The sequence below is a fragment of the Amblyomma mixtum genome, chromosome 1 (assembly GCF_055824585.1).
Source record: "Amblyomma mixtum isolate Tamu chromosome 1, ASM5582458v1, whole genome shotgun sequence".
Classification (NCBI taxonomy): Eukaryota; Metazoa; Arthropoda; class Arachnida; order Ixodida; family Ixodidae; genus Amblyomma; species Amblyomma mixtum.
Window position 1 is genome coordinate 124,746,397 of NC_143012.1, and position 20,999 is coordinate 124,767,395.

Below are 20,999 nucleotides of genomic sequence, written 5' to 3' on the forward strand. Positions count from 1 at the left end.
AGAAGTTGCAGGTCCTGATCCCCCCCCCCCCCCGTTTTCTTCAGGGGGAGCGAATGGTCGAGTGATGTGGTGGACGCACTGCTGCAGCACCACTCTCCGTGTGTGCGACACGGAGGAGTACTCCTGCCACCATCCCCCCTCTCTTGTCAAAAGATAGGGATGCTATCTTGCACTGTGCAGGGAAGAAAAGCTAATGTTTAAAAGAAAACAAAAAAAACTTTTCAACAACAAAAATTGAGCAAGGGTCAGAGATATGCACCCATGGGTGGAAACTGTGTTTGTGTGGTCAAGCAAGCTCTTCCTTCTAGCAGTTGTGACAATGGTAGCGCTTGGTTCCCAAAGACCCCTCACTGATTTTGCCATGCCGGCCCATTGGCAGAATCTTTGTGACAGTCGTTTCAAAATATATTGTTTTTATATCAGACCTTCAGGCATTTTCCGGGTGGCCAGAATCCTATCGTTGTAGTTGTTATGTATGGTTTATTTCTTACATGGGGTCAGTGGGAGAATTGATAAATCTAATATATCGTTACATCTGGTGTAGTTGTAGGTGGATGTAACAGTCTGGAACAATGTGCAGATAAGTCCGGATACTTCTCGTATCGTTGATCCTCTCATAAAGAAAAACCTGACTCTCTGATGGGTTCTGTAGGTATTTATTGCCAGCTGGTCACCTGTGGAAGCGGGCTCAGGTGTTTCAGCAACCAGAATTCCTCAACCATCATTCAGCATTTCTTCTGTACCAATCGTGGGCAGTAAATCCGAGCGAAAATTGGCAGTGTGTTCAGGAAAGTAAAAACAGCGCTAAATTCTACACAAACCACACAGAAAGACGGACAGGACAGGCGCTGTCCTGTCTGTTCAGCGCCCGTCCTGTCCGTCTTTCTGTGTGGTTTGTGTAGAATTTAGCGCTGTTTTTACTTTCCTGAACACAATGTCACACCAACTAGCCCAGCAAAAGGCACTGTTAAACGAAAATTGGCAGGTGTGCAGAACGAGTCAATGCAAATGAAATGTGGTCCATGTCCGTGAACTATTTCATGGCACCAAGTGGTGGATGATTCTCCTGTGGTCAGTGCACCCTTCTGGATTTCTTTTCATGTCCTGTAGGTGAGCTGTGCTGTTCTCGGACAAGTGTTCTGAAGCTGTGGTTGATGAATATAACCGTGCTGGGTGGTGGCACCGTAGCTAGGCCAGCATCAGACAAGCCACCCTGACAGTCTGCTTTCCTCGCTGGAAGAGAGTGGCTCTGCTCGCACAGTGCAAGGCTGAGAGGTCTGTCTGTCTGCAGGTCTACTCGGTGGGGAACCTGGTGCACTACTCGGTGACGGTGTGCAACCAGATCTGTGCCCACCTGCAGATCCCCCTGCTGCGGATTGTGCCCAAGTACGCCCCACCACCATCACAGGCCGGTGGGTGGTGTCTTCTACTCTCCTCCTGCATGACCGCCAACAGTGGTGCTTGGGGGGGGGGAGCAGTGCAAACTCCTTGCCCACGCATTTTCACTGGGTCTGGTGTGTGTCCAAGGGGCATCACGCATGTTGCACGGTTATCCTTGGATCTTGTGGTAAGTGAGTCTACCTTAGGTTCTTTCTGAAGAAGCCAGCGAGGACTACCCTCTGCCAATTGCTGTCCATGATGCACAGAGGCTGCATTGCCCCTTCTGGAAGACCTCCAGGGGGCAGCAGTAGAGCACCAGGGGGCATCCTTTGGAATGTGTGCTAGGGTTAGCTCTGTGCAACAACCAGGGTTACGTACGCTGAAACCTCAATACTCCTAGTAAAAGTGGCCAAAAATGTGTGTCTCAAAAGTAGGCAGAAATGGCCACTGGGCATCACAAAAACGTCACTGGAATTGTTGCAGGGTGTACGTTAACAGTGCCTGTAAACAGCTTGGGAGAGCGTCGTTGATAGAATAAGATAATAAACCCTGGAACAGAAGCACAGACAAGTTTTATCAAAAGAGCTGAGAAGACACAGTCGCAGTAATTTCATTTGCAATATGTATATGGCACTGTTTTCTGCTTGTATAAGAATTCTCCGATGCTCTTTTTTAACGGGAGCATGATTTGATGCTCATGTGGTCTTTTCTCTCCTGCAATTGCTTTGTGTTGCGACCACAGGTTGTTCCCTGTACTCAGGACACAGAGCAAATGCAGTTTATTAGGTCACTTTCCAGCCCTGTGCAGGGAGATTCATCTCTGTAAGATAAGCAGAACCGTTCAAGGGGAAGCATTTTGGTTTTCAAGGGGGCCCCGCTGGAAAATAGGCTCTGCTCACTGCCACACATGATGACGCGTTTTGAAGCAGCGTAACAGAGGGGACAAGGTAGGCCTAGCAAGTCGAGGCATCAAGGATGGTGGCCAGTTTTAGGGCATTGCATGCCGAGAGGGGAAATTCTGTCGTCTCGCCACGGCCCCGGAGGAGGAACGAGTGGACAGAGAGAAGTATCTCGCCAGGGACGTGCACTTTTTTGACAACAGGATAGTATTGGTGTGCAGCATTCTGGAGCGCTTAATTGCTCCAGCCATTGGCGAAAAAGAAGGATTCGGTCGTGGCCAGAGAGAGAGCAGCCCAGCTCACATTTTTGTAGCCAGACCTGGCAGCCCTGCAGTGGAGCATCGCTCTGAAGGGAGGCCACCTGGGGACTGCATGCGTGAGAAGTGTTCCTTTCTGCACCTTGCCACTGGGGTCACTGCCAGTTGTTTAACACATGCCTCATTTCACACCTGTGTGCGACACATAGCTGTGCTGTGTTCGATTTCTCTACGTGTGTGTCTGGCAGCAGAGAGAAGCTTCTTGGTGTTCTTTTTTTTTTTTTGGCAAAATTTTCCTGAATTGTGTGCCTGAAATGCGCTGTTTACTGTCGTGCTGCTTCATCTCAGTGTCACTGGAAATAATGTGGGACTCAGGGAGGCACTGCTGTCTGGCAACACGCAGGGCACCTCTGTGTGTGTGGTCGCGAGAGAGAGGCTCCAAGCACAAACTGGTCGTGGAGAGAAATCTCTGTCCATCCGTGCAATGGTGGCAGCCTTGTCTGAGCAGACCAGGATGGCACTTCACTTGGTGGGAAGGGCTTGGGGGTCTGGCACCCACAGTTTCCATCTTGGTGTGGTTTCTGCATACCGGTGTCATGAATCTTGGGAATGGATGCTTGCAGCACTGCTCACCAAATGCAGGTCTTCTGGTCAGCATGTTCGATCATACCACGTCCTCGCTTCAAGTTTGGCACTGGTGATGGCAAGAAACGGCACTGGGGTCTGGGCCATTGTAGTTTTTAATGGGTGCATTCATGCATCTTGCGTTATCATCACTACAGTGTAATCCACTTAGATATAACAATATATCGCTTATAACAATCAATTCTTCCATTGTCCCTATGTAAAAATAAAGCATATATAACAAGCCACAGCGGTGGCTCAGTGGTTATGGTGCTCGGCTGCTGACCCGAAAGACGCGGGTTCGATCCTGGCCGCGGCGGCCGAATTTCAATGGAGGGGAAACTCTAGAGGCCCGTGTGCTGTGCGATGTAAAGAACCTCAGGGGGGTGGAAATTTCCGGAGCCCTTCACTATGGCGTCCCTCAGAGCCGAGTCACTTTGGGACGTTGAACCCCTACAAATCAGAGTATATGTAACGATACCTTTAAATAACGGATAGGATCCTGGCCAGCTGGAAGGCCTACCAAAATTTGTCTCATAGTTTATAAAAAATGATATAAGAACTCCCCGTGTGGACCGGCGTGGGAACCAAGCGCTGTCATCGCCACCATCGCCCGGGGGAGCTTGCTGGGGGGCAACGCTGTCTCACACAACAACAGCCCTCACTGGGGGGGAACTGGCTTTTTTTGTGGGTGTTAACTTTTCTGGGTGCCATTTTGTGCTGTGCAGACCTTGGCAGCATGTGCACCCCTGTGTGCCTGTCTCTGGGGAGCTCCCCCTGACGGGTGCTCTCTTTTGAAGGGACCTCCATTCAGTGTTGTCGGCGTTACCGGAAAAAAGTAACCAAATACGTTACTCGTTATGGTGAAAAAGAAAAGAGCGCATTACCGCCCTACGTTACATACAAAAAAAGGTTACCGGAAAAAAGTAGTATCACGCGTTACTTTGCTCTTACTCCCTGGTTTTAATCCGTGCATCTTTGCTGTAAGAACTGAAGATAACAATTTTATAGAGCTCATATTTCATGTAATTCCACCTTCACAAAGAAAACATAGCTGACCTCAACAAAACTACAGTAATTCTGGTGTGCTTCTGCTTGCGAAATTATGCGGAAATTGTGCAGCAATAAAGAAATGCTTAAATGGCGTAGTTCAGGAAAAAACAATTTTTTTTTTCACTGAACCTGCATAACTATCCCGTAATCGTGGACCCTCTTGCCCAAACTAGAGTTCTGCTCGTCCATTCTCTTGTAGCTCGAGGAAAGAAACTACACCATCTGTTACAGGTTGCTGGAGGCGGAATGTGCATGCTATGGCGGTGTCTAGATTTTTCATTAGTACGAATGTGAAAATTGCTGGCCGTGTTGATTTTTGATTTCACTGTTTATGATAAGAAACAGAAATTTCAGCCCTTATTTCTAAACTGGGAAGGTGTGAAGCGGAGTGCTGTCGACCACATTTGTTGAAGAGGCCCACTTCTGGATCCTTTCCAGTTTGTCACGGTTTTTCTCTGTGTCAGGATCCCAGACAATTTTCGCGTACTCAACGATAGGTCTAACGAGTGTCCTGTGAGCCAAATTTTTTATTTCAGGCAAGGCACTCTTAAGTTGCCCCTTAGGCTCCAAAGAGCTCTGTAAGCCTTGTTACGTATTTCCTCTATGTGTCTATTCCATCTCAAGTCGCTTCTAAATATTAAACCAAGATATTTGTGCTCCTCTACCCTTCCAAGCTTGTTCTCATACATGTGATATGAAAATTGCAGGATCTTCTTTTTCCCTACATGCATACAGATTTTATGGGATTGATCACCATTTGATAATGTTTTCCGGGCTGTTCTGCCATCTTATTTGGTCACCTGGTTGTGGACAACGCAGTCGTTGGCAAATAATCTTAACGGAACAGAAGCAAGGTCAGGCAGGCCGTTAATGAAAATGAGAAATGATAGAGGCCCAAGGACTGGGGTAGTACTCCTTCTACATACTGCTGGCGGTTCTGTAGGCACAAGGTGAACCATTTAGTGAGGTTGGATTCCTGAACACTGCATTGATTTTTAGCAGAAGTTTGCAATGTTTGGAAGCCTTTTGAGAGGCTTCAGAAAAGTCTAGATAGATAAGGCCCTCGCAAATTTATCGTCTCTGAAGCGTCGCGAACCAGTTCAACTAACTGTGTGATCATAGACAGACCTTTACGGAAACCATGCTGTAGTGGTGATAGTAAGTTAAACATTTCAGGGTAGTTCGAGAGGTCAAAAAGTTGGGCAAGTTGGTAAACTTCCATGATGGGTTGCAAAGCGCGACAAGACGGAGACGAAAGGAAAAGAACACACACGACAAGCGCTTCCGTCTTGTGTGTGTTCTTTTCCTTTTGTCTCCGTCTTGTCGCGCTTTGCAACCCATCATGGAAGTTGGAGAGGTGTTTGGATATAATGTGTTCTACTATTTTAGAGCAAGTACTAGTAAGGGAAATTGGCCAGTAATCGCTAACGTCTGAAGTGCTGCTTGTTTTACGAACCGGAACTATTCTGGCTAGTTTCCATGCGGTGGGGAAGGAACTGTTCACAATTGATGAATGAAATATTTTCGTAAGGAACTTGGACACCCATTCAGCATACCTGACTTCATTGGGAACCCCATCCGGTCGGGTTTTTTTTTTGTGTGTGTGTGTTAATATTAAGCAAAAGACAAAGATTCGTTGGTTATTCTAGTGTCCAAAATGAGCAGAGCAGTGGGAGAGGATCCATCATCGTTAGTAAAGAAGAAGATATTAAATGGTTCAGCTTTCTCTTCAGTACTAATTTCATCATTGGAAAAGCGCTGCTTAGACGACGGATGTGCATACTGCCACAACTTAGCCGGTGCTTCGGAGAGGAAACGTAACTTTGCAAAATCGGTCTTTTGACTCCCCAATGAGGCGCTTCAAATCTTGTCTCGTATTGGGGACACTTGGGAACTTGCTTTCTGTTTTCTTCTAATTTTGCGCTTTCTCTATTAATCCATGAACTTCTCATCCCGTACTTTTCATTCTTCTTAGAAATAAATTGCTCTGTGCAGTGAGTTAGGACATTGGAAAAGAAGTTCCACAATTGGTCAGTGCTTGCCTGGGATTCACAGAAGTACATGAATTCATCACAAGAAGTTTCAAGGTAGTCTAGGACACTCATATCATCTGCGGACTCAAAATTCAAAACTAGTCTTTTTGGTTTGCATGGAGAGATGGATGGAGACATACTGAAAGTAGCTATTGGCATGCGATGATCCGATATTCCGTCTTCAACATGACAGTCTGTCAGAAGGCTCATCAGACCGTGCGACACCAAAATCGGGTCCAGGATGGATGACGTTGTTCCACACAACCTTGTGTGATCAGCCTGCACTGAATTATCAGAGAACACCAAGTATAAAAGCTGTTCACAGCTCGCCATATCCATCTCCCCGGGTGAACATGAGCTCCAATTGATTGGAATCGCCTAAGGGAATAATTGTATTGTCTGCCTCTCGAACACTGTTTGCCATGAATTCCCCTAGGCTGGCGATTACTGCAGGCGAAGAATTTGGGGCCCTGTGCAGTCCGCCAGTGTAAACTGTCCGATCCGTGAGCTTTATTTTATTAAGCGTAGAAAGTTGGGCTAGTTGGTTTGTAGTACTATTGTGATACATTCCAGCGGCTAAAAAGACACGGACGAAGGTAGACGAGACAGGACGAACGCCGGACTTCAACTGAGGTTTATTTCACAAACAGCAATAATATACAAAAGGGGGCGCAAGGAAAAGTAATCCGTGACAAGATTAACCCATAATCAAAAAAGTGCAGAAGGCTCCTTTGCCATGCCACTCATGTTTTCCACATCGGCGCACCTACTATCTATCGCCTACCTGGCTGAATCCACCCGTTTGCCTTCAGGTAATCTATTTCTTTTTTGTGTAGCGCCACAGAAGGGCTGCTGACGCAGTTTTCTTTGTCATTGAAAATACTGAACGCTTCAAAAATTTCTCGGCTCTTTTGAGTCTTAAATCTGCGCATCACACTTGTCCTTTCTAAAAACGCCTTGCATGCTGGCTTGTGTGAGCAACGGCGAATGTGGTCGGCTAGGTGACCTCCGCCAGATAACGAATGGGCTGTCCGGCGATGCTCTAGCAAGCGTTCGTTGAGGCAGCGTCCCGTCTGTCCGATATACCGTCTGCCACAGGCGAGGGGGATGCTGTATACAACACCAACTTCACATTGAACAAGAGGTTTGATGTGCTTAATTTTGCACATAGGCCTCTTTTTGGCGTCATTCACCAGGCGGCACATGCGTCCCAGCTTTTCCGGGGCCGAAAATACTACACGCACGCCACACTTGTCGCCGACCTTCTTGAGGCGGTGTGAGACCTGATGCCAGTAGGGCACAACGACAGGTCGCTGTTTGGTACGTGCATTTTCCCTTGGCTTGCACCAACTAAGGCGATTGGATAAGGCTGGGTATCCAGGAGAAATTCTGGCATCTGTGGTGGAAACCCAGATTCGCGAGGTGAAATCTGGTGGGCGGTGCAAGCCAAGGGAAAATGCACGTACCAAACAGCGACCTGTCGTTGTGCCCTACTGGCATCAGGTCTCACACCGCCTCAAGAAGGTCGGCGACAAGTGTGGCGTGCGTGTAGTATTTTCGGCCCCGGAAAAGCTGGGACGCATGTGCCGCCTGGTGAATGACGCCAAAAAGAGGCCTATGTGCAAAATTAAGCACATCAAACCTCTTGTTCAATGTGAAGTTGGTGTTGTATACAGCATCCCCCTCGCCTGTGGCAGACGGTATATCGGACAGACGGGACGCTGCCTCAACGAACGCTTGCTAGAGCATCGCCGGACAGCCCATTCGTTATCTGGCGGAGGTCACCTAGCCGACCACATTCGCCGTTGCTCACACAAGCCAGCATGCAAGGCGTTTTTAGAAAGGACAAGTGTGATGCGCAGATTTAAGACTCAAAAGAGCCGAGAAATTTTTGAAGCGTTCAGTATTTTCAATGACAAAGAAAACTGCGTCAGCAGCCCTTCTGTGGCGCTACACAAAAAAGAAATAGATTACCTGAAGGCAAACGGGTGGATTCAGCCAGGTAGGCGATAGATAGTAGGTGCGCCGATGTGGAAAACATGAGTGGCATGGCAAAGGAGCCTTCTGCACTTTTTTGATTATGGGTTAATCTTGTCACGGGTTACTTTTCCTTGCGCCCCCTTTTGTATATTATCGCTGTTTGTGAAATAAACCTCAGTTGAAGTCCGGCGTTCGTCCTGTCTCGTCTACCTTCGTCCGTGTCTTTTTAGCCGCTGGAATGTATCACAATAGTGCTTTATTTTAATCCACTGTGCGACTGCTCGAGGGCAGTGCTTTGCTTAACCAGTGTGGCTGTACCCCCTGCTCTTCTGAATGCTTTATAATCGGTGTTATATTCCCATGCTCCATGACCACGACTTCCAGAGCATTTGTACTGATTATCTTGATAGTTTTTTGTGCTCGCGTCAGTGGCCGCTTTCAGGGGCGCTGCTAATTTGGTACCTCTCATTTCTGCCTTCGTCCCAACCATACAACGTATCATTCATTTTTAGTTTGTCAAAAACAAGTGTGGCCTTTCCTCTCCGCACGAGTTTCTTCCAGATTACTCGCTTGGAGTCACCAATGCTGATTGGAGAGTCTGTCTGCAGTTGCTCAAGATTTTTGTTTTGTCCCTAAAGTCGGCTACCGTGAAAATAGTGGGGCGGTATCTTCCAGGCGCTTTCTTACCAAGCCTGTGAATTCTCTCAACGGAGCTTACTTCCACCTTGAGGATGTCACCACAGATATCTTCACTTGTGACGGAACAGCGCAGAACAAGCGCCGACTGATTTTTATTTCCAAGAAACACACCTTCCTCACACCCTCAAGACACGTGCGTCACAACCATGTCGTTCAAGCATCTTAAAATGACAACCTAAGATCAGAGAGATTTATAATCCCATTTCTAGCATGTCGAATTCTTTCTTTGTTAAAGCAACAGACGGCGTGCTGCCGCAACCGTTGCGATGCCTCGCTATCGAAGCTGCCTCGATTATTTCACAGGTCTCTGTGATTAGCCAGGGCTCTCTGCATGTTTGGAAATCGGGTGGAAAGTCTGTGCGGGCGAGTCAGTTCCGGCCAAAGAGAAGCAGGGATGCAGGATGAAGCATCGCAGAAGAGCCCCCTTGAGTGTTGCTTGTGCGTTGCCAGTGACGTGTGGGAAGCAGCAGGGCGGCAGACTGGCAGGTGCGTGAATGAGAGCACAGAACTGACTTGGAGCAAGCGTGCAGGCAATTCCTTGCCCCTCAACAACACCTGATTTCCAAAATCACAAAGACCAGTTAGTCCGGGAAATAATTGAGGCAGCTTCGATAGCGAGTCTGCGCGACAATTGTGCTAGCACGCCATCTGTGGCTTTGACAAAGAAAGAAATTGGCATGTTAAAGATGTGATTATAAATCCCTGTGATTATTTGTCTTATGTTTTTTTGGACGCTTGAATGATACAATATGGTTGTGACGCATGTGTTTTTTTTGAGGGGGTGAGGAAGGTATAAGAAGCAGTGTTTCTTTGAAATAAAAATCAGTTGCAAGTCAGCGCTTGTCCCGGTGTGTTGCACTGTTCCACCACAAATGAGTCACCAACATGCCCAAGCTGCGGTCCTGGCAGACATCTTCAGTCACTTTCTTCATCAATATCACCTCAGTTTCATGGGTGTCTTCTTCCACGCCTCGGATTATTAAATTATTCCTTCGTGAGCAATGGTCTAGTTCATCGGTGCTCAACATGTCTTCATTCCACTTCTCTCGGTAAGTGCAAGTTGAATGTTGCAAGCCTGTTCTGGGTATCGTCCAGATTTTCTAGCTTGTGTTCAATTGCAAGAAGTCGATTTTGCACTTGAAGCATTCTCGCTTCGGAAGAAGCCTGATTACCTCGGTGAGTTTGGAGAGGATCTCTTTCTGGTTCTGGATTAGTTCTGTAAACATTTCTTCCATCACTGGACCTGGATTCTCCTCCACATTGCCCAACAACTTTAGCAACATGCCCGCTAATGATACACGTCCGCAAACACAACATGACGCAGTGTGTGGACACGGCAACACTACAAGACAGAGGTCATCACTACGGAAACCGTATTTAGAATGACTAACCTGCACAAACAGGGGAACGTGACACAGTCACGGCTGTGTTGCCGCGTCTGCAGGGTACCAGTAGTTAAACCGCAGCTACTTTGTTTTGCTGGTCCCGATATATAATGATAATTGGTTATAACGATTGGATTTTCCAGTTTTCTGAGTATCGTTGTAGGTGGACTGCACTGTATTTTGTTTTCAAGTGGACGCAGATTCATCTGGTAGGGTAGCGAGCGGTTGTTTTGCACTGAGTGCTCAGATGTGCCGATGCTAGCAGCTGTGGGCATTGCAGCATAGTCACACACGACCCTCGGCAAGCTGCTTTACCTGCAGTGCACACACTGGTGGTTGTCAGCGTCGTGTCAGAAAGCGAGCTTCACCCGCTGTGCAGCTTGCTCGTCTTTCACCACCAGAGGCGGCAGGTCCTCCTCCTCTCACTCAGCTGCTTCCACTTCTGTGGCTCTGAAGGAACTTGCCAAGGGGGAGAGTAGGCATGCATAATTCGAAATAAAGTTGTTGTTTTTTCCAGGTTTTCTACTTGCAGTATTAAATTCAGTTGCATGTTTATTTTGCAAGAAGCGAGGAAAGCCAGGAGAAGAGAGCATTCCTCCACAGCAGCCCTGCTGCCAACTGGAGAAAGAGCGTACAGTGGTCCCAGGGACTCGATGCGCTGGTGCAGGTGGGAAACTCACTTGTTTGGTGGCACTTGATTGGCTTGTTTGCTGAGCTCGACTAATGGCTCGGTCCTGGAGCAAGCTTTTGCAGCTTCCTGCAATGAAAATGATGGGCTGAAACATTTTCAGTGATCAAAATTTTGGTGTCGGCTAGTCGGTGGCTCATCTTAAGGTCGGACGTGGCTCTTTGAGACAAAAAAAAATCAGTTTTTTTTTTATTTACATTTTCAAAATCTACAGCTAATAATCCTTAAAATCACTAAGTTTCCAGTCCCGCGCTAGATCAATTTATAACATCCCTGTGAGCTGAATTCCACACAAACACAGCGCTTTTTGTCGCAGTCGCAGCCGTCTTGGTCTCGTTGGAAAGAGCGGCTTTTCTTTCTTCTCCAATATCCTGCCACAAGTGGCCCCGACCGTTTGCTGGTGATGTCTGTGCACAAGGGAGAGTCCCTCTTCGTCTTGCCAGCACATGTGACCAAAAAGCGTGCTGTGATTGGCTGTGCGAGGCTCTGCTCCACTCCGCAGGTGACATGACGACGCGTCTCTTCGTTCATTGTGTGCAACGATGTCCGATGCAATGGGAAAGTTCGGCAGAAGAAAGAGGCGATCTCTTCCGTGCCCTTCCTGGGAAGGAGGACATCGAGGACCGACTGCTGCCACTGGCCGGCGATGCCAAAGCCGCGTACAGTGCTGCAGTGGGCCTAGCCAGCTCGTCAACGAGTCCAAGTGTTGCAGACAATGGCTACGTTCGGCATGACACTGCGGATTTGGTCCAGAGAGAGGTTGAAACGCTGGCGATGATGCAAAAGCTGGATTTTCTCACTCGTGATGACAGTGTGGTCGCGCCAGTCGACATTGAGACGGACTTTGTTATTGTCAACTTGTGCGTAAAGTGTGTGGCGTCACTGTGGGCAGAGCCGAACAAGAGTATGGCCTCACCATAAAGATTGTTATCAGGGGCACTCGCTGCGGTGATGTTGCGTCGGTGTGGAGTTCATCCCGCATGAACGGCAACCAGAAGACCAACCTTTTCGTTGTGAACATTGTTGCTGTGCAGTATGCAAGCCACAGGGCACTGAATGACATTTTTGATGCAGTGAACATCTCCCACCGTGGACTTCACATGGCAGAGGAGGTATGTGAGGTTGGCGCACGCAGCAGCTTGTGCTGCCAACAGGCAGACGAACCAGGGTGCGCAGTCAGTGCTTGGCACTCCTACTGCCGTGTCACACGAGGCTTCCTGGATGACGTGCGGCCACTGGTTGCACACCACGGTCATCGAGCTCTGCACAGGGCTGGTTCTCGATTTTGTTGTGCTCAGCCAAAGGAAGGTGGTATCCGACGTACAGAGCTAGCAGGGAGAGACGCCCTCGTCCTTTTCCACTGAGGCACACCACTCCACTCGCAGTGTGCTGCAGGGGTGGAAAAAGCACCAGCCACGTTGAGAAACGGCTCCTTGCGAAACCCCATCGCCTGGATCACCGAGGTGAAGGCAGACTGGCCTGCCCAGCTACTCTGGCTGGGCCCTGAAGGAATGAAGAAGCAGTGTGTGTGGCCACCACCACACCACGTCAGATGTCCACAGCCCACCAGGATGGTGCCGCCAAAATGCCCCTGAGGCAGCTCCAATCTGCCCCTGTTGGCCAAGTGCCCTTCTGGTGGGAAGCTTCTGGAGTGGTGCCACAGGGGCACTAACTACTCCGTGGCACAAGTGGCTGTGATGCGATGATTCAGTGCTGGGCGTCCGCAGCAATCCTGAAAGAGCTGCAGCACCAAGAGACCACCACCGAGCCGTAGTCAGACTGCCTGGTGGCTTGTACTCATGTAAAGGATGGCACTATGTTTACTGCATTTTTGATCACAAGTGAAATCATTTATTTTTTATAATTTTCGCAGAATGCCCATTTTTGTCTTGAATAAACAGCGCGAACGAAGACAAGCACAAAAGACGAAGAAAACGTGCTCGTCTTCGTTCGCGCTGTTTATTCAAGACCAACTAGCCCACCAAAACGTGTTAACCCATTTTTGTCTTTTTTGTAATTTGTGGACACAATACCTCGGCCTTCAAGGCAGGTACCATAATTTTTGTTGTGGAATGTAGCCAAGGCACACAATGTTAGGAACAGTTTTTGGGATTTGGGTTTTAAAATTTAGCAGTTCTGCTCGATATCAGGCAATAGGGTACCCACATTTTGAACAGTGAAGTTTGGATTGCATCACTAACATCTGTTACGTAAGAAAGTACTCCTAACAATGTATTCCTCATGCTTTCTGTTTGTTAATATCAATTTCTATAGTGCGGTTATTTTTTCATTGTTTCTGCAAATTATGAACCATTAACTTATCTTCGTAACTAGTTGGCCTATTGAAAAACAAATTGTATATTTGAAATCAGTGCAACAAAAGGAATACTACTCATAAATTTAATCAAATTTGGCCAGAAAAGAAGAAAAACAGCTTTAAGAGCCATGTTCCCCCTTAAGGAAAGTATATGCGCTGCGGTTACGGTGCTCGGCTGCTGACCCGAAAGACGCGGGTTCGATCCCGGCCGCGGCGGTTGAATTTCTTTGGAGGAGAAATTCTAGAGGCCCGTGTGCTGTGCGATGTCAGTGCATGTTAAAGAACCCCAGGTGGTGGAAACTTCCGGAGCCCTCCACTACGGCGTCTCTCATAGCCTTAGTTGCTTTGGGACGTTAAACCCTATAAAACAAACAAACAAACAAAAAACAGGGACAGCAGAGAAGACACAAGCAACCGTACCAGTCCTGTTTCACCGCCAGTTCTGTTGTTTGTGTCTTCTCTGCTGCCTGTTTTTTTGCGCTGCATGTACCGTATTTACTCGCATAATGATTGCACCCCAGAATTTTGTTGGCAAAATTCTTTTTTTTTTATTCCCTGCGTAGATCACATCCCAAACTTGTCGCTGCAATTTGTCGAGTCTAGCCGAGTCGTGCCATCTGTCAGACAGATGGCACATGCAGATCTTGCTCTGTCAGCATTGCAGCGGCAGCCGCCTGCAGTCACACAGGTAGTCTGAGTGCAGTTATGCTTAATCGCGGATACCAAACATAACTGCGGTTATCTCGAATCACGGTTCTCCGTTGTCGCAAGGCTCGCCACCGTTCTGGGTTGCGGTGCAACAAACGAAGTGACGCGGTGATCCAGCTAAACTTTTTGTTCTCATAAATAATAAGCCCAGGGATATGGGAACATCAAAAATGAATCCTCCTTGAGGATCGCTGACCTGTACCAAGTTGCTGGTGGTAACTGCAATACAAGCTAGTTTTACGTTCGCAGCCGTGTGGCAGGTGCCACCATTGCAGCGCGAGTGGCCCGATCTGCTTGCACGCTAGCTCCGCTGCTAAGGCGTCGCTGAAATCGGTCGTATATATTTCTTTTAGTATGAAACAATTAGGTTGTCAGTAAGGCAGCGCCATAAGTAGAACATTCGTTATAGCGTTGGTCAATTCAAAAGCACCGTCCACTGTGGCTTCGATGCGGAATAAGTTAGACGTAGCGATCACTAGGGAGCATAGCACGCCGTAGAATGCTTCTCCCAGCTAAACGGGGGCATTTTTCGAGCTCACATTTCGCACAGAAATGGCATTTGGTTGGCAGAATTGTTTCATGCTACATCTGTTTGGGTTACTTGCCTGAATCGATCCAAAAGAAGTCGCATACTCGCATCGTCTGTGGCAACGGAGAAGGAAATCAAGCTGTTCTCTCAGCGATCGCACCGGTGGCGCCATCTCGTTTGTTGGCCATGAAGATCCAGCAAAGGAGGGGGGGGTTCGGGAGGTTTGAAGACGCTCTTTCAACTGGTTTTTTAATAGTCACAGAAAACTTAGTTTGGCCAAACTAAGTTTTCAGCAAACTAAGTTTTCTGTGACCATTAAGAAACCAGACAGTAAAAAAAGACAGTTCTGGAACACTGTAAACAAGAAAGATAGTTCGTCAATACTACTTACATCTTCTGACGGCATTGCATTTTCACCTAATGAATGCGCTAGTGTCCTTAATAGTGCTTTTGTTGCTGCTTTTTCTGGCAGTGTTTCCCTTACCAATCAGGAGTGTCCGGTCTTGGATGCTTTTCCCATGGATCCAGTTCTTTTTGACACAACTGGCATCCTGAGAATAATTGAAAACCTTTAGATTTCTTCCTCGTGTGGCGTCGATAACATTAATTCCAAGTTTCTGGTTAACAATGATCCTCACCAAACTGTCTGACCAGTCTCTGGAAACAGGCTGCATTCCCAATGACTGGAAGGTTGGGAGGGTGATGTCGCTCACCACATTCCATGTAAAATCATGGAACATGTCATCTACTCTCATCTTGTTGGAATCCAATTGCTTTTTCACTAATGCCCAACACTTGGTGGGAAGACAGCGCAAAAAACGACAACCACAGGGGAGGACAAGACACAAAGGAACGCTACTGTCAACTGATTTAGTTGTCGTCAAGTCACATATATAGTATGAATTACCAACTCGCCCAGCCCCATGTTTTACTGATGATGCCCAACACGGCTACCGTGAATCGTTTTCATGCAAAACGCAACTCATATGTTTCACAAATGGATTGCATTGCATTCTAGATCCCATGCTGATTCTATATTTATGGATTTTTCTAAAGCATTTGACCAGGTTTCACATTCACATGCGCCCGTCCATGTCCTTTCTCATCCGTGTCTTTTTAGCGCAATTTCCTTCTCTAAGGTTTCACACGAGCTTCTTTTTCTTAAACTAAACAGCCTTAATATTGATTCCGCAGTGCTTGCATGGTTGCATTGTTTTCTTTCAAGCCGAGGTCAGTTGGTAACAGCAAATAACGTCAGTTCAGATTCCTCTCCTGTTTGCTCTGGCGTGTCCCCAGGGGTCCCCTCCTCTTTCTCATACCAACTAATACATCGTCTTCCATTTGTCTTTTTGCCGATGGCTGTGTTATTTACCGCGAAATTAATGATGATAATGATGTATGTGTTCTTCAGTCAGATATTAACGAGGCACTGGATTGGTGTAACCTGTGGAATGTGAAGCTAAACATTACTAAATGCAAGCATTTGCCCATTTCTCCTCTATCTAATACACCGTCTACCTACTGCATTAATGGCATCACTCTTGAAACTGTGTCGTCTTATAAATGTCTGGGTGTTCACGTCTCTTCTAACCTGTCCTGGAAAACTCATGTTGACAAATAATGTCAACCCCATTCGTGGATACCTTCGGAGAAATTTTAACTATTACTTTACAAAACAGTGGTCAGTGTGGAACCCTGGGGTGGAATCTCTCATTTCTGACTTGGAATCAGTTCAAGATACTCTCCAACTATCATCGTACCAGTCGTGTATCTGCCATGGAAGCTGACCATTCCCTGCCGCTTCTTTCCCATCGCAGGTCTTCATTATGTACTTTTCACAAAATTAATTAATTTATTTATTTATTCAATAAACCCCTAAAGGCCCCGAATTGAGGGTATTACTTAGGGGGGAGCATTGACACACAAGAACACAAAACAAGAATGAGCAAGTGCCAAGGTGCAGTACATAAATGCAGAAAAGAAAACAAAACAAAAGAAACAAACACAAAACCTGTAATATACATGGTAATTTACACGAAAAAAGAACAGATAGTGCTTTAGAGGCCTAACATAACCGCAGGAACAAAACAAAATAACAAAACAGCTGAATGCAGCATGTGGTACAATCAGTTAGTGAAGCTAAGCAGACATTTGGGTTAGAAGGTCCTGAAACTTGTTGAGGTTCTGTTCTGAAGCGATGTGTAGTGCAAGGTATGAAAGAGTTTGCAAAAGAAGAAGTGTGGCATGATATGCGTTTAACTTTCAGCGGGTGGTCGCGACGTGGAAAAAAAGATTCAGGTGATTGAAAAAAATTGTCATGGAGCAGAACATGATGGTAAAGTTTATGGAAAAGGGTCAAGCGTGATAGTTTGCGACGATGTGATAACGTATCAAGTTCGGCGCGAGCTTTTAGTGCGGTGACTCTAGTATGACGAGAATAATCCGAAAATATGACTCTAACGGCACGGTTTTGCAAAGATTCCAAGTCATCTATAAGGTATGCTTGACCCGGGTCCCAGATGGCCGACGCATATTCGATTTTAGGCCGTATTAAGGTAACGTGTGCTAGTTTTTTTTTTAGGTGGAAAGGCGCTTGTTTAAGGTTACATGTTAGAAGACCAAGAGGGCGGTTAGCAGCTGCCAGAATTTGGCTAAGATGGTAATTCCATGTTAAATTAGACTGAAGGTCTAGTCCCAAATACTTGTAGGAAGTAGAAAGTTCAACTGGGTGATTAAGGAGAGTGTAAGATGTCGGGATGCGGCAAGACTTGCGAGTGAAAGAGACAAGTTTAGTTTTAGAGGAATCAAGGGTCATTAACCAAGAAGAACACCAGTTACTAATCGAATCTAAATCACTTTGCAAAGATTGGCGGTCAGAGTCGTTAGAGATGTTACAGTAAATAACACAATCATCAGCGAATAATCTGATTTTGGATGATACGCAGGCGGGTAAGTCATTTATGGAGATTAGAAAAAGTAAAGGTCCCAAAACGCTTCCCTGGGGAACACCGGACGAAACGGGTGAGGAGGACGAAAGACAGAGATGAACTGAGATCAAGAAACTCAGACAATAACGTCAGAATAAATGTTCAAGTCTCTGAGGGGGGACCCGGAGAGAAGTCAAGGACTTGTTTGCCTGCGTCCACTGATGAAAAAAGGTCGTGAGTGAATCCGGAAAGTTGAGTGTCACATGAATGAGAAACCCCTTCGAAATCGATGCTGGTATTTGAATATGATGTTGTGGTGCTCAAGATAGCTGATAATATTAGTGTAAACAACATGTTCCATGAGCTTAGATATGGAGCTAGTCAAGGATATTGGACGATAGTTGAGAGGATTAGAGTGGTCACCAGATTTGAATATGGGTATTACTTTAGCTACGCGCCAATCACTAGGAATCGATCCAGATGGTAATGACTGAGAAAAGAGTGATGACAGTACTGGATAAATGCTCTCCAAAATGATGAGGATTGCTGGTCACTGGCCAAAGTCAATAAAGAAAGACGTTTCGGGAGCGCTACGGCTCCCTTGTTCACTATGAAGCAATCGGCGCACGGATCCGTCCTTTTGTAGCACTCAGTAGCGTCTTTAATGATTTAGCATAGATAGGATGTAGAGTCCCGTCATTCCTGTTTAGTGTGTTAGACGATGTCTGTATGATAAGCGACTCAAGGTTCTGCCGTGCTGATGTGTTCTTTTCTGTTGTCAATATCTTTACTTGATCCCAGTTAATCTCGTGGCCGGATTCTTGCACATGCTCGGCGATGGCGTTAGATGTTACTTTCTGGTTTCGGACGTCGTTCTGGTGCTCTCTCAGGCGTCTCCTAAAGTCCTTTGTCTCACCAATATATATTGATGAGCAATCGGCGCAGTCAATTTCATACACTACGCCTGGAAACCTTTCACGAGGGAGCCCGTCCACATTCACCAGTTCTGTTCGTACCTTGCCAGCGGGGACGTGTGCGATGTTGACACCATGCTTGCGGAAAATACGTGCAAGCGCTTCGCTAATTCCCGCTACGTATGGGACAGCAGCTCGTTTTTCTTTTGGTTTTTCTGTGCTCTCGATTTCTTCGGCAGGCTGATTCGCTGGCATTCTTCTTTCGGTGTTCCTGATGAAGGAAAGAGGATAGCCGTTTCTTCGCAGATCGGATTCTATTATTTTCATTTCGCTCTTTAGATTGCCATCTTTGCTGCTGACTTGTCTGGCACGGGTGATCAGGGAGACAACCACAGACCGTTTGTGAGCGACTGGGTGCACAGAACTGAAGTGTAAGTATCTTCCGGAGTGCGTAGGTTTGCGGTAAACATTAAATGAAAGGCCAGTCGGAGTACGGGTTACCGTGGTGTCCAGAAATGGGAGGCAGCCGTCGGTTTCCTCCTCAACAGTGAACTTGATTGAGGGTTCAATGGCGTTCAGGTGGTCCAGGAAAAGGGCCATGTGCTTGCTCTCCAAAATGTTTTTAAGAATCTTGTTGTTAAAGCCCAGAGGATCAGAGCTTAGTTTAACATTATTCAGGAGGGATTTAATTCCTTTGTCATTATTTGGGGCATAGAAACCTCAAGAAATGGATCTAGGCTGGGAGCTGTAGCGATGTCTTCTCAAGTAAACACGGATGAGAATGCTGAAAGAAACATCTGAGCACATTCGGATGCAGGAATTGGAGTGTTATTCGAGTCAGTAAGGATAACGTCATCACAGCTGCGGGGTTTAATAACGCGCCAGAGTGGGTTATTGGTGATGATTGTTGGCAAAACATTGCTGAAGAATTCCCTGCGGGAACTTGGTATTCTTTATCGCTTTGCTTATACCTTTCAAGAGAATAAGTAGATCTATGCGCTTTGGCTTGCCTGTACATACGTTTTTTCTTATTATTAGCTCTACGAAGCCTGAGATCAAACCAGGGTACACTGGGGTTACACTTTATCGATATAAGTGCAGTGCACTGATTGATGAGGTTAGTAAGTGTAGTTTTGAGCAACATCCAGTTCCCCTCAACAGAATGAGAGGACCAATCAGAAAGGTATTGCACTGAGGAGGTGGTTAATTCGTGGTTCATTTTGTGAAAGTTAGCCCTGTTGTAGCATCGTATCTTTTTTGGGAACAGTTTTTCTTTCGCCGAACAGATAGGTGTTAATGTCGTGATTGGAAAGGCCTTCATGATGAACGACATCTGAACAAATATTTGGGTCGCTGGCTAGGAAGAGGTCCAGAATGTTTGAGGAATGCACCGATGACCGAGTAGGTTGAGAGATAATTTGACATAACGAAAAGTCGAGACACGTCTGTATGAAGGCTTCTTTGTCACTAGGAGGGGCAGACAACATATCCCACCTGATGTTACGAAAATTAAAGTCACCGAGTATGAGCAAAATAGAATAGACCTTATGCGAAATGCACTGCCATCTAGCGGTCACCGCGTGCGATCCGCCATGTTGGAGGATAGCCGCCAGATTCACAGCACGTACTGGTGCACGCTCGTCGTGCGCGCTCAAGTTTCACCGTCCCCAATATGTGCCCACATATGCTTAGTGCCTTCCTGCATGCAGAAGGGTCCCAAGGACGCCCAGGGAAAAAAAGACCAGAGGGCTTGATTTGAGCGCATTTCTATTTTTGGACTGCGATTCCCGACATCCGCGGCTGAAATGTTGCAGAACCGTCGCTACATGTCTGGACATCGCGCAACACATTTCGTTATCGCCATGTAGCAAATGAAATTAGAAATAAGCTTTGTAGGCACGAAGAAAATATCACACAAAAGCTGTTTTTCTCCTGCGATTGCCCGTGAAGTGCTGCGATTATCGGCCTCGCAAGAGAGTAATCGTGATCAGCTGTTCAGTGGTACGGGTCGCGCTTTGTGGGTACCGTCGCTCCTAGCGTTTTCCGCCGCAGCGGTTACACGCGTTAGTTTTTAGAGAGAGAGACTCTTTAATGAAATACAGAGAATTTTGCCGGCGTTTAAAAATCGCTGGCATGCTACTCTGTGTAGGGAGGGGAATTTGGGAGATAAATATAGAAGGAGAGCAGTGTGGAAGAGGTAAAAAAAAAACGAAGATAAAATGCGGCCATGAAATGGATACTAAGGATGCAATGGCGAGTATTGATGTAACCTATGGAATGATGGAGTGCATAGCAAGGGTCAAATGCCCGTGACGCGGAGCGTTTGCGCTCTGCAAGTTAGTCAATCGTTTCTGTTAGACAAGGGAAAGGTGCCTATTTTGTGGAGCATGTAGCGATTTCACTTAACCGGCTGGTTTAGACGAAGCCGTGTGTTGTGTAAAGAAAAAAAAGGACCGTAAGGCAAGCCGCTCAAGAGGTACCATAGTTCCAACTAGTAGCGGGAATGCATAACGCGTGTAGAATCCTCTAAAAATCTCAGTGCACAACTGCTTGCTCGTCGTGGTAAAACCGTAGACACTGCTGCATTCAAGGGCTACCTGTTTTTA

General features: G+C 46.7%; 1 protein-coding gene across 6 annotated transcripts in view; it reads left to right on the plus strand.

The window, feature by feature from the left end:
- Positions 1–20,999, plus strand: part of bbc (choline/ethanolaminephosphotransferase 1 bbc) — a 74,902-nt gene that overhangs the window by 32,545 nt on the left and 21,358 nt on the right. For 3 of the 6 annotated variants that reach the window (XM_089556019.1, XM_089556040.1, XM_089556012.1), the window contains 2 exons: positions 1,292–1,412; positions 10,878–10,977. In XM_089556019.1, the coding sequence (XP_089412145.1) occupies positions 1,292–1,412; positions 10,878–10,977 (221 nt within the window). Of the gene's footprint in view, positions 1–1,291; positions 1,413–10,877; positions 10,978–11,314; positions 11,567–20,999 lie in introns of those variants that run through there. The other 3 variants (XM_089556031.1, XM_089556035.1, XM_089556025.1) reach the window with 2 other exon arrangements.